The sequence below is a fragment of the Asterias amurensis genome, chromosome 5 (genome assembly GCF_032118995.1).
Source record: "Asterias amurensis chromosome 5, ASM3211899v1".
Classification (NCBI taxonomy): Eukaryota; Metazoa; Echinodermata; class Asteroidea; order Forcipulatida; family Asteriidae; genus Asterias; species Asterias amurensis.
In genome coordinates this window covers 14,926,863-14,941,509 of record NC_092652.1, presented here as the reverse complement: position 1 = coordinate 14,941,509, position 14,647 = coordinate 14,926,863, and the positions used below count along the sequence as shown (strand labels likewise).

Genomic DNA, 14,647 nt, shown 5'->3' with positions numbered 1-14,647 from the left:
GCAAAAATAAACATGATTTGAAATGTCTGGACGTATGGTGATATTTGATATGGAAGGGCCTCTAAAGAGTTAAAATGAGTCTTGTATGTAACAGGAATAGATACAGAATAGTTCAATAAGTAAAAATAGAAGACACATATTTTGTAAATGATGTTCCATTTACTTTCCTAACCTTAGCAGGTAGTGAACACAGACACTCCTATGAGAGCTCTTAATAGTTCCAATATACAGTCAATTTCTTAAATACTTTTACATTTGCCCTAAAGGTGTTTTTTTAAGCACATGCCTCAAAGGGCTTTGAAGCTGCACAAAACAAAAAATGTTGACAACCTTTTAGCCACAATTTCCCTATTCCCACATGCTGCTCATTTATGGGGAAAACCCATATTCTAACTATGTAATGAATGATCTGTTCTTGAAGTCTCTATGTAAATTAACATTGAACTGGAGGGGCTTTGATTATTTCAGAGAAACTTTACGATGGAACGTTTTCTTATCTGGATCACAAGAGAATGGTGCGTGACATGCTTGCAGAGTCGCCTTATTTCCAGCCATGTTTAAATGATTATATTGCTGAATGCTTATGAATTCACAGTCTTGCACCTTCAGGACAGAAAACTAGACATTTAATGCCAAGAGTTTGAATCATTTTGAAGATCCTAAGTACCTGTTTTGATTGTGTTAATGCTTATTTGTTTGCTCTAGAAGTCTTATTCCGTTTAAGCTGCAATTTGCAATGCCCAATTTACGTCAGACTTAATTCTGTGCCACCCGGGAATACGTTTGTGTTGAAAACAGTCAGTCGTCTTTAGGTCAATCCCTATCCCTCCTCCCTCCTGAGAAGTGCATGGGATTGCATGAATTCCCTGAGTGGGACCAGTCCATTTCCAAGTAGAGGGGTGTTACGGTTGGTGGGGTGTTTGTGTAGTGGGTGCACCTGTTATTTTGCTAGCGTTTTCCACTGATTGGTTATTGTGCCAGACCACAGGTGATCTAGGGAAGGGGTGTCTGATTTCAATTGGCTGTTGGAAATTTGTCCTTTGTGAGGATGTTTTGGGGTCTCTTTGGGGATATTAGTATCTTATCCCTGACTGTGAAATATCTTGGGCCATGCCCAATCCTGACCCTAAAAATGAAGAGCGGCATTATTTTAGGCTCAGGAATCTAGGGCCAGGGCCAGACTGAATGAGAATAGCTGACTCAAACGAAAAATACTGCTCCACTTATTTACATTACTATACATTGTGTCCTTCTAAAAGAGAATCCATGTGGCACTGGTATTAAGGAAATAGAGGGACGTTTTTGAATGGATTAGAGTGTTTGGTAGTGGCAGTCGTTGTGAAAAGTATTAAATCATAACATGTGCTGGATGACTTCAATATTGGAGTCCTAATACTAGAACCGTTGCTACACCTGATATTCAATAGCCAGTGGATTGTCTGTTCTTGCCTTGTGGCTGCACAAATCATCACAATGAGATGCTCCATATATGAGCAGCCATGGTCTTCATATTTATTATGACATAGTAGATGGTCATCAATCACATATTGCAAGCAGATTATTTGGCAAAGCAAAACTCCAGTCCTATAGGGCCTAATGGCAAGTTGAAATCCCTCTATTTGCCTGTAGTTAGGTATTGTGTCTCAGACCTGTATTATTATGAGCTTTGAGCTTGTATTTGTGATATCCCAAATTGTAAACTGCCCTTTGCCATCTTTCGGTCTATGCTTAGATTTCTCAATTACTCTCTCTATTCCCCATCTTGCCTGATTGTCGTGAGTTCTGATCATTATCATACACTCAGCACTCGGCACCCAGCAGCAAGTAATTGGAAGTAGGCTACTCACACATCAATTCAATGACTTGCTACTTGATGAGTTTTGTGCTTTGCAGATGCTATGGGTACAACAGTATTGCAGATTTATTTATATTGGTAATGGAAAACCACAAGATATAAATCATTAGCATATTCAACTGTGTGCATGTAGTACTCCTTGATATTAACCTCTATGAACAAGGTGTATAATAGGTGTATAGTAGGCGTATGGGATTCATCTTGGCAGGTCCACCTTTTGACCTCTATCCCAAGAAATCTGATTTAAGATAATTAGCTCTAGACTCTTCAGCCAATTTATTGTATGCTTAATGCAATGGAGTTTTTAATACTCGGTGAATGTAGGCACTTTGGCAGAGGCACAGTGTAGTTATTATTGTCTTTAATCACCAGCTTAAATATGCACAAAGCCAAATATTTTATCTCAAACTGCCATATGGTGATGTACATGTAGACATGTATGTGTTCTTGGTATTGAACTCCATTGACACAGCAACTCTTCTTGACTACACATGACTTTCAAGGAAACGTTGAATGTATGAATGTATAACGTTTTCCTTCAGGAATTGATTTTCAAGGACAACGATTCTCAATCCATCTAATGATGACAATATGCATTTAAAGAGCATGTGTTTTATCTTTAACTAAAACGTTCAAGATTTTAATAACAAACAAGTGGTTTGGGATCTTTATTATACCATAAGGATATTTTAAAGAATATTTAGTCTTCAACATAGAATTGCTTTAATAGTTAATGGGACAAAAAGAAGAGAGCTATTTCTTTCTTACCCAACATTGAATATTAGTAAAACAGAGTGCTTGTGAATTTCTTTTAAAAAAAAGCCCCAAATAGCAAATGAATGATATGATTTGTTTGTATTCACGGCTCAAAAATTGTTCAGGAAATTCAAATAAATAATAAATGGTCGTTGCTTAAACCGAAGGCCGAGTGTGGGAGTGCAAATAATGACATGATAGTGAAGCCCGGTTGATTGATGATAACACTACATAAGGTGAACTCATTGTGGAGTCTAGATTCTTGTCATCTAACCCTATCTATCCTCTCAAGTGCTTTATCAAGACACGGGCCACACTCAAGAGGCTTGTTTTCTCCACAGTTTATATTGTTGGTCAAACAAAATAATTAAAGCTTGGGTTTTCTTTCATTTTTTAATCATGACAAGTTTGCAATTGAGTCAAGTTTGATATTGATTTTGTGAGGAAATGTTTTGTTCACATAAGTGTAGAATTTGGTCATATCTGTTTTAGTCAGGGAGTTATCAAAATTCAATTCAATTTTATTTATTATATCAAGTAAAAGGTGAAAATTGTTATAACATTATGAAGATTAGTGTTTGACCCTTGTTCTTTTAGGATGGGTGTTGGGGATTGGCTGGCATTGGTGGATGTCTGACCATCAAAATGAAAATCACATTGTTGGGTGTTGACTCATTTGAGGGGATAAAAGGAAGACTTCAGTAGTTTCTGAGGGGAAAGACCACAAAAAAGCACATAAGGATTTCCAAGCACCCTGGCAAGTGACATCCAGGAATCATTATTGACTGAATATCTTTATACATAGGGCCTATGAAATAGATGCCTACTCGGCCACCTTTTATGTAGTCTATCATTACACTACAAAGAATGTTTGAGTGAAAAGTAGGGGCCTACCTGTTGTGGTGAAAGTGAAAGGTAAATACTAAGGAGCCTCCTGTGGGAGGAAGTGCCATCCCCTCCTCCATCAGCCTAAACTTCTCTGCAAGCGAGACCAAGATCTTACTTGGAGTTTTATCCGTTTACGTACAGTTTAGTCTTCAGCGACTATCATTTTAGTAGAATAGATGTAGTAATTTTTATTAGGAACAGAGACATTTATCGTTGGTTTTACCCTACCCTGGTGTGTGATTCAATGCTTTCCTGAGTACTGTGGGGGAGTGCGATCGACAGGCCTACTACTCTCAGAGATTGAAAGCCATGTTCTATGCACTCTCTCATGAGATAGATGTCTTAACCACTAAACCATTGAGCATGCCCGGTGATGAGAGGCGCTTCTCAGATACCTGTGCATTTATTTTTGCGAGACTAAAAGAAAACTCTTCTTCTCAAGCCCAATGATGAACCAGTTAAGATAGGGATAGACCAGCATTATAAAGCTTTGATTCTAAAGCAGACTTCACCAGCCAACCCATTCACCACCTGTTTGTTGGTTTACTACAAGACTAAACATGTATGTCAGCTGTGTAATCCATTTGACATTTATTTTTTTTATTTAACAGCTCTTTTCATTTTTGTTTGATTTTTAGAATGGAGAAACTGTCAAAAGATTCAGAGCAGAGGTGAGTGAAATATGTAAATAGTTTTACAAACATCTGATCCTGGTCAAACACCACTACGAAACCGTGTTAGACCCGGGAGAAGGAACATATTAAGACTTGTTTACAGTGGAGAAAAAATAACCTAAAGTAAAGTAATAAATAAATTTACAGCATATATTGCTTTTTAGATAGTATAACATAAGCTAGTTGAAAGCAAGCAAGCACAAATGTGAGATGTTAAATGCACTGTTTATACTTGTAGATTGTGAGCAAGTCGCCAAGCTTTGCCTTCAAACCATTAATGTCATATACTTATTTATTGATTATCAATCAGTGCATTACGGTATGTGTTGGCCCCAAAAAATTAACATGTACCACTTAAGTGTTCTAAATTTTGCTTGAATCATGTGACATTTCTACCAATATGTCAGTCTGATTTTGTACATTGACTTTGTGCATTGGTAGACTTTGGCATTTATTATATCAACACAGATCCCATCTCTGGAATGTTTATTCAAGTATATGAGGGGGTTTGGACGAGTAACAAACATTCCCACTTTACACACTTGCAATTTGGATAACATACTGGGGTGAATGTGCTATTATGAGGGTACTGCAAAGTCACTGTACAATCATTTATTTGGAGAGATTTGCAGCCAATAAACATGTATTGTGGAATTGTACGGAAGAAGTTGTTAGTTTGAGGATAACAACTTCTAAGAAAAATATATGGTTCTGAAGACCTACATAATTCTCATGACGATTAAAACACAATTAGTTAATTTAACTATATGCTCAGTAGTTTATCTTGAATATGTTTTGACTTCTTTTATTTGATTTGGATTTCAGAGTCGAGCACGTATTAACATCTCAGATAGCTCATGTCAAGAGAGAATTGTTACCATCACAGGCTCACCCGAGTCAATCAACGCAGCATTCTCACTAATAACAAATAAGTTTGAATTGGCAAGTATCTACTTTTGCATAACAAAACCACATCTGTGCGGCACATATATGTAACCCATACTCTGTAACCCATACTCTGTAGCCCATATTCTGTACCCCAATCTCTGTAGCTTGAATCTTATTGTAGTCCAAACTCTGTAGCCCATTCTGTGTAGCCCAATCTCTGTACCCTAATCTCTGTAGCTTGAACTCTGTAGCCTAAACTCTGTAGCCCAATCTCTGCAGCAGGAGTATTATTGTTGTCCAAACTCTGTAGCCCATTCTGTGTAGCCCAATCTCTGTAGCTTGAACTCTGTAGCCTAAACTCTGTAGCCTTAACTCTGTAGCCTATTCTGTGTAGCCCAATCTCTGTAGCCTGAATCTTATTGTAGTCCAAACTCTGCAGCCCAATCTCTGTAGTCCAAACTGTGCAGCCTGAATCTAAATGTAGCCCAAACTCTGTACACTAATGTAGCATGGGCTACATTGTGGTATAGAGGCAGGGGTATAGTGGTGGGGATACATGTACCATAAGGACCTGGCTTATTCTATGTACAATGTACATGTATGTACGTGTATGTACGTGTATGTACGTGTATGTACGTGTATGTGGTTGGGGATACTGTACTGGGCCTAGCTCATGTTAATTACAGTATAGGGTAGGGAATACCTATAGTCTTAGGCTATATTTACGTGCTACACACACCTTTAGATTTAAACACAGAGTAAAATTTATCAATTGTGGAATATGAATTTAGCTATCCAGTCATTAGAAACAAACTTGTGAGGATTTTTTGGCAGGGGAAGAAGAAAAAAAAAACATATGTAGACTTATGCCAAACCATCTTGACTGCATACTGATTTGGTAAAACATGAAATTAATGTAATGCCCACTGAAATGAGAGTAATCGGAACTTGTAAAAGTAATATAACACAGAGTATCTGTACAAATATTTTTGGTCATATATTACTTTATTGCTACATTTTATATATATCTTGTTTTGTGCCCGCTCATCATGGTGATAATTGTATGTTAGTTTGGACATGTACATGTCTGTATAGAGTTGTCCACTGCACTTACATTGAGTTTTATTTCATGGGATATTTAGATTCCTACTTAATTTCTAATCCCCCTTACGGGTTCAAGGGACTTATATGTCAGCCAAAGCTGCTTAAGGAGAATGTCATTAGTAGAGACGGGAGCATCAGACAAGATTAAAGTTTATGGCCCAAAGCTTTCAAATAATTCTGTTTAATTTATACTAAACCCCTTATGCCAATGCAGGATTTGTCCACCAATCCAAACAACAATACTCCTGGAGGTGCACCCAAGCCGCCAGTGACGTTGCGACTTATCGTCCCAGCTAGCCAATGTGGTTCACTTATCGGCAAAGCTGGCTCCAAAATTAAAGATATCAGAGAGGTAAGGATTACAAACTATGTACCACAGTAAATGTTGTCTGTTTCTTGGTTTGGTAGAGAGAGTGATAATGTCAATGATATTTGTGTAACGTCCTGAACTAAATGTCATGGCATGGCTTACTGTAAGCAAAACAAATTCACAGGTAAGCATGGAATTTTTCCTTGCGCCTTTTGGTTCTTTATGTGACTAGGCATTCATTGCTTACACAGCTACCGCACAGAAATGATGACTGTAAGAACAATGAAATGTAGCCCAGGACTTATCATTGTTTCATTACACCAGTGTGGACCTTCTTGTATGAATCCAATCGTTTCATTGGTCAGTACAACAGAAGTGTATTGTGTATTGAACCAATAGGAGACTTAGGAATGCCAGGGGGAAGCAGACCTACATGTACCAGAAAAATTTCAATCGTTTTTAGTAGCTCTGAGGATACGCACATTACGGAGAACAATGGATATCTGGCAAGTCTGCTGCCACCTAGCATCCCAAAAGTTCCCCATTCACCTGACGTCATCATCACATCTATCTTGGTTGCACCATTGAGGGATTCAATGTCCCTGTGTGTTATACAATACAATACTTGTAGGAGACACACTTACATTTTGAGTTTAAGTTTACACACTTGCCTTGCATTGACTTCCAAAATGATAAACATGGCACAGTCATTGTACCAGATACGAAGTGTGCTTGAGGTGAACATGAACTGTGCACTGATAAAGGGTTTGAGAAGGGATGACACACCATCACAAATTTTATCACAATAGTATCTGAAGTTGGTAACTACGAAGCTTGGAAAACATAATGCTACAGAAAAATCATCTAGTTGAAAGCAAATCTATTATGCATTAAAAATGTGTTAACATTTTTTGTAAGGGCTATAGATCATGCACATCTTGTGAACTACAGGGCATGGAACTATTGCTCATGTTGCAATAGATAGTTTAAGTGACTTGCATGGGACTTGCTATATTCCCATTAGGGCTATGTAGGTTATTAGTTGTTTGCTTAGCCAAGGGTATCTAAACCTAACCTTTACTGAGGATTTCTACTGGGAAAAGTCTATCAATGCTGATGACGTGTTGAGACATTCATGGGCTAGAAGGGATTAAAGATGCCCAACTAACTATTTTGAGATAACTTCTAACAGTACATAGCTGATTTGATGAGTGCAAATCAGTTCATAGTTTTAGACTAACCAGGTCCCAATTTTATGGCTCAGTTTTGGGCCGAACTCTGCGTTTCAATCACCATTCTCCGCTTGCAGGAAAGCGCCTAATTTCTGCGCTAGCTGTGTAAGTAAAGATGCCTTGTAACGGGGAGTATGCACAAAAAGTCAAAGTTTTTTGCAAGCCTGTGAAATGCCCATGACGTAAGCGCAGATTTCCCTGCTTCCGGCGAGAGCCAATTCAATGCTTACGGTAAGCAGAGCCATGAAATTGGGCCCTGCTTGATTCCTTATATCATTCTGTGACCTGTTTTCCCCATTTTTTGTTGTGCTAAATAGTTAACATAGTTTTTGTCTTTATCTCTGTCATGCTTTATCTAAAATGACAGTATGATAGGTTAACTAATCACTTTTCAAGATATTTGATTCAATAACCATCTTAGCTTCCTCAACCAATGGCATATCCACCCTTGTTCTTTAACTGTTTGTGATTGGTTCTGTAATTAGTATATCAAAGAAGAAAGTTGACTCTGAAATGAGTCATTTATAATTATCATTGTAGTCACTCACTTGGCTGCTATGGACCCCATTATATTGCACTTAATTGCCAAAAACTTGATCTACTGTACAACTGGTATTTGCGATAAACATTAAAAATATAAATGAAAGTGAAACTGTCAGATGATTTGTTTTTTTTAAAGAAAATGTTTTTACAATATTTCTGAAAATAAGGCACCACAGTGGCGCTTGAAACCAGGTGCAGACTGCTGCCTATCCTCCAAGATTTCCCCCCAAATCATGTTTATTAACACAACACCCTGTTTATAACAAGGAAAGACTGAAATGTTTGCTAAAAATGCCATTTATTTTGACCATGCTTTTTGTGTGACATGCAATGAAAACCTTCCCAAATTCTGCCTAGAAACTAAAAGCTGCAGACCAGACCTAAGGATTGGATCAAAGCACCATTTTTAAGTGGCACTATTGATCTAACAGCTGGCGTAACCGTTCAGCACACTAATTGAGTTTTGTACGGCGAGTTGTCATTGGCTAATGAAATAATGGGAATGTGGCAGCAGCTGGCTGTAGGCAAACAACCCCCTTCATTTGGATGGACCTGGATACACTGCACAGTTCTACCACTTGATTTTGCTTAATTTTAAATTACAGTCAAATCATAAAATGGTTTCCAGTCGAGCTTGATTGTCGTGCACTCAAGTGGAGAGTGTGAAAATAACTGTATCCATTCTACTTTATTTCATACTTCTATGGCTATGATTAATTATGTATGCCTATAAAAATAAATTGAACAAGGACAGTTTTAAATTCTGGAGTAAAATTGACATACATGTATGTGAGCCTGATGGTGTTTGATTTGTTACAATGTTGGTTCTCATTGGTTCAAATCTCCTCCTGTACACCACACACATCGCATAGGAAAGGCCTGTACATGTACGCCACACCTAAAAACTCTCCTGCTGAGCCAAGGGATATGGAATCCTCCAGTACTGTCTGCTGATTCTATCAATTGTTAGTGTCCATAAAACTAAACAAGAAAGAAGATAACATTAGCATAAATAAGAATTGTCACTTCCTACCCAGAGGATAGCCAATATCAGGGCATAGCTAAGAGGCAGGGAGTATTTTGAAGTCACACATCAATGCATTTTATGTAGGACTGTTTTCGGTTGACAAAGATACTGTCTTCATTAAGTGGCAAAGGTAGCTTCAGATGTCAGTCAAACTCAATTGCACATGAGGTTAAAGAAGACACCCTATTTACACATGAGAACCTAATATGATTTCATTTCTTAATGAATGAATGAATGAATGAACGAACGAACGAATGAATGAATGAGTGAATTAATGAATGAATGGTGGTTTCTAAGAATATTGAGGATGAGTCAAGTCTTCTGCTCTTTCTTTAAAATCCTTGAGTACATGTCATTGTAACCCAACTCTGGTTTAGCTTACAGCATCATCATTTCTTCTTTCTTAATACAAACAGTCAACCCTCAAGCGGGTGATATCTTGTAGGTTGCTTTGCAATCAGAGTTTACATTGTTTGCATGTATATTACACGTGTTGACATCTCCTCATGTTTTTCATGTTGCTGATGCAGAGTTGTTTCAAAGTCCATTCCTATCAACATTTTCTCATTTACAGGTTATTTTTTTAGAGGTAAAATTTCAAAATGCCTTACATTGAAGATGTTTGAAGTGCAATAGAGTGGGTCCATAGCAGCCATGTTGCATATGAAATGTGTTGCTGGGCATGTATAGAATTATAGTGTACATGGCTAGAAGAAGGTAACAGTGATGGAGAATATTCCTTGATTAAACATTAACCATAAAATGACAGAAATGCATCGTTCGTAATTAGTAATTATGAATGTACTTTTCTTTGAGCCTGAGGTTCATATCTAAGTTGTTGAGTTAGTCATGTCAACATTATTGTTAATCAGATTCATCATTTATACATAATTAAACCCAATTACTTCACAAGACATATTAATCAAAACTATGGTTTGCATTAAACGTACAGTATGTCACAAATCTACTAATTGGTATGTATGTAGCTTCAGCTGGCAAAATGTGAGAACATGTCGTTAATTGAGCTAGGACGTGAATTTAGTGTTACTAAGTATGTTGGTCAAAGTTTTTGTGGTGTGTGTGTGTGTGTGTGTGAGCGTGTCTATTTTGAGGTCACAAATTTGCAATGAATAATCCGCGTCAGTTGACTTGTGCTCAACTCCTGAGAAATATTCGCTGCGAAAACAGTGTTCGCAGGAAGTGTGATCGGGGCTCAAGTTGATCATTCTAAACTAAAATGTGGACTTGACCCATCCCTGGATCAGATGTGTCTGTTTAATGCCCATTAATAATCAAAGATTGCCTTTTAATGACAAGTCAGCTATAATATTTATTGATATTTGTTTGTGCTTACAGTCAACAGGGGCATCAATACAAGTTGCCAGTGAGATGCTACCTAGCTCAACAGAGAGAGCCGTTACTATTTCAGGAACACCAGAAGCAATAACTAAGGCGGTACATCATGTCTGTCGTGTTATGCTGGAGGTAAGTTGATCTCTCATCAAGGGCTTGCCACTGGATATTTATTTAGAAGATTGTTATTGAGGTCACAAGAGATCACATTACTTAACGGCAGTGGACACTATTGGTAATTGTCAAAGACTAGCCTTCACAGTTGGTGTATCTCAACATATGCATAAAATAACAAACCTGTGAACATTTGAGCTCAATCGGTCGGCAAAGTTGCAAGATAATAATGAAGGAAAAACACCCTTGTCACATGAAGGTGTGTGCATTCAACTGCTTGATTTCGAGACCTCAAATTCTAAACCTGAGGTCTCGAAATCAAATTCGTGGAAAATTACTTTCTCGAAAACTACGTCACTTCAGAGGGAGCCGTTTCTCACAATGTTTTATACAATCAACCTATCTCCATTACTCGTTACCAAGTAAGGTGTTATGCTAATAATTAATTTGAGTAATTATCAATAGTGTCCTTTGCCATTAATGAAGATCTTGGAGTTGAGAAAAGCTATATTGTTATTCAGTTTGAATTCGAACCCACGACCTTTGCAATTATAGAGCAGTGTCTGCCAACTAGACCACCAAGATTGCCCAGGAGCTAGTGTGATTGTATTAACAGTGCCTGGGAAATTACTGAGTATACTAATACACATCAATGGTCAATGGTTCATACTTCCTGCTAATGTGAAACGAATTTGGATGTCACAGGGCTACCCTCGCAGCGAATGTTTTGCAGGAGTTGAGCACATTTCAACTTTTGCGCTGTGTTTGTTGCGAGTGGGTGACGTCAAAGTTATCTCAAATTAGTGATGCATTCACATTTGCATTTGCAGGAAATATGAACTGGGCTTAACAAAACAGCCAGCTTCAAAATTACTTTGTGAGTTTGTTGCTGTAATTTGGATATTGGACCTGATACGATAATGTGTTTATGTTTAATGTTTACAGTCACCACCCAAAGGAGCTACCATCCCATATAGACCCAAGCAGACAGCAACTCCTATCATCTTTGCAGGGGGTCAGGTATGTCTGTTCATTCTTTTTATATCTGTCATGACAACAGACCCTCAACAAGTTGGGGAACTTAAAAGTGCAACATTTCATCAATCTGTTGAGCACCAAACAATGCCTGGCACAAAAAACTCTGCAATCTGCAATCTATATTTAAACAAACCATTATACCAATCATCAACGTAACTTGCATTGAGTCCATGCCCTACTTATTTTCAAGTTCAGATTGAATAGGAAACACATCATGTACAATGTATTGACCCCTTGCACGCGCATCACACACGGCGACTGATCCGCGCTCACCATGTTGGTGGGCAAGTAAGGTTTACGTGTAATAGTGCCGCGTCGCCTAAAAATCGCACTTTCACTGCGTAACGCACATCATAGAGTTATATATAAAAACTTACAGTGAAATTGCCCACCAGTATGGCGCATTCAAGATTTTTTTGATGATGTCAGGTGAAATGGGTCAATACACACTGCACAATGTTGATGCTCAGCCGCTGTGGTGCACATGCACATTCAGCAATCCTGAAAATAACAGCGGTACACTAAGTGGGAATTTGACCACAAACACACTCCACTCAGGTGGTACAATGCACACAAAATGTGTCCGTTCTCAGTATCTGTGAGAAGCAGAAGTTGACTTGTTCATCATGTCATTGAGTACTCGGGTGTAACTTCGTTCAGACACTTGTTCTGTTTAGTTCATGCAACGACTCCTTGGCATTGGCTACAATCATAGCACATCAAAAGCTGGTAGTGGAAAAACAAAATTGATAGTGTTGTAAAATTTTGTCAGGGTACTTTTGGGGTCGAATTTCACAATCTTTCCAAAGATGTACAAGGTTTGTTAAAACTCATGCTACTGCATTATTATCAAAGCTACATCATTTCTTAGATATCTAGCTGTATTCAGGTTATGATTATTTTGCAGCATGATCTTTTCATCCTGCCAACATTTACAATCACGAATGTAGTTTTTATTTTTATTTTTTATTATTTTTTATTATAAAAGATATCGCCTAACATCACAAGGCCGGACGGCCACTTCAAGGTGAGGGTTACACTTAATTGATTTGGGCTATAAACCCAAATTATCAGTCAACAGGGCATGCTGCCACCTACTCATGGGGCTGAAACAGGGGCTCGATCCCCCTACATGTATGTACACTGTAGGCATGGGTATCATCAACTATGAGCCTGGCTGGTAGAGCAGGATGCACTACCTACCCAACTTTTTACGAAGGAATAATGGTGAATTGCCTTGCTCGAGTGCACAAGTGTCATGACTGGGATTGGACGCCACACTCTGCTACTGACAACACCAGAGCCCTGGGTCTTGTGAAATTAGACTGCTCGACCACGACACACCGCAGTTATCTGCAATAGTGTTTTACTGTATAAGAAAAAAACAGATACATCTTGATAGCTTCAACTGTTGAGAAGATGCAACAAAATCAAACAGCGATTTTCAAAATGGTTTTCCTTCATATAAAGGCCCCGGACATGTTTGGTAATTGTCAAAGGCCAGTATTCTCACTTGGTGTATCCCAACTTATGCATAAAATAACAAACCTGTTAAAGTTTGGACTCAATTGGTCATCAAAGTTGCAAGAGAATAATGAAAGAAAAAACACCTTTATTTGCTCAAGCTTTTGTGCTTTCAGATGCCTAGTAAAAGTCATCTGGCTTGAAGTCTTTTATTATTTGATTTTATTTTTTCTTACAAAGTTTTTGAGAAAAAGGTAATTACCTCTTTCTCAAAAACTTTGTTACCTCATCAGAGGGAGCCGTTTCTCACAATGTTTTATGCTTTCCATTGCTCTTTACAGAGTAAGGTTTTATGCTCATTTTGAGTAATTACCAATAGTGTCCAGTGCCTTTAATCTTACTTACACCAGTTTTTCTGCAGAGATGCCTTGTACCTTTTGATGTTCATCGATTGGTTAATTTCCATACCCTAATCTATGCAACATATAACATTTCTTACTTGAGTTAAATTTCATATTTTTCTGAACAGGCGTATGCAGTGCATGGGAATTATGCTGTACCACAACCAGATATGGGAAACCAGGTAAGCGTCAAGCATCATTGGAGGTCGTTGGACTTTTATGTGTATTTTCTCTTAACCATTGAAGGAGTTCAACCATTGTTCACTCCAAAACAACCAAGGCCTTACCTTCCCTAAACAAATATTGGTGTGCGTTTATCACCCATTCTAATATTTTTGTGTGAACATTTTGTAAACCCAAACGAGTTGCAACATGGTGATGGAAACTAATAAATCGAACAGATATCTTCACCTTTTGGTTCTTTTCATGCAGTTCATTTGTTTCTTGAATTGATTTAAATGAATGTATTATGCAATAGTTTTTGGGGGGTCAAACTTCTCTGGAGTTAAGATTTTTAAATCATGATTAACATACATGGGGTGGGGGTTGATTTCTTGGCAATGCCCATTGTTTTGTTTTTTTCTTGATGCAGAGTTCATAAGGGATTATCTGCATTGAAATTCAAGTCAGTTATCAGACTTGTTCATAAAGCTGGGTTTTCTTTTGCTTGGGTTAAAGCAGTTGTTTATATTGCTTTCAGCTGTGTCAAGTTCATCTGATCCACCATTGTCATTTAATAAAACAACTTTTCGTGAAATGGAGACTAATTACTCCCTTCTGACCACTCCTGTCTTTCCTGCACACTAGGATGTTTCACAACTCTGCAAATTGTGTTCTTTGCGCATTGCTTTTTGTAAAGGCACTCCATTTACAGTCAAAGTACAAGATATTACTGTCTAAAAACATACCCAGTTTTATGGTATAAAAAATTGTTGATTATACATGTATCTCAGCACTAGAGCGCAATTGACATGTCATATGCAGTGTAATACCACAAAAC

The 14,647-nt window shown here is 37.9% G+C and overlaps 1 protein-coding gene across 10 annotated transcripts in view; it reads left to right on the top strand.

Moving 5' to 3' along the window:
• LOC139937810 (poly(rC)-binding protein 3-like) overlaps positions 1 to 14,647 on the top strand; it is a 94,340-nt gene that overhangs the window by 60,805 nt on the left and 18,888 nt on the right. For 8 of the 10 annotated variants that reach the window (XM_071933135.1, XM_071933132.1, XM_071933126.1 and 5 more), the window contains 7 exons: positions 4,138 to 4,170; positions 4,999 to 5,115; positions 6,380 to 6,517; positions 10,634 to 10,762; positions 11,690 to 11,764; positions 12,771 to 12,809; positions 13,776 to 13,829. In XM_071933135.1, the coding sequence (XP_071789236.1) occupies positions 4,138 to 4,170; positions 4,999 to 5,115; positions 6,380 to 6,517; positions 10,634 to 10,762; positions 11,690 to 11,764; positions 12,771 to 12,809; positions 13,776 to 13,829 (585 nt within the window). The remainder of the gene's footprint in view (positions 1 to 4,137; positions 4,171 to 4,998; positions 5,116 to 6,379; positions 6,518 to 10,633; positions 10,763 to 11,689; positions 11,765 to 12,770; positions 12,810 to 13,775; positions 13,830 to 14,647) is intronic. The other 2 variants (XM_071933134.1, XM_071933133.1) reach the window with 1 other exon arrangement.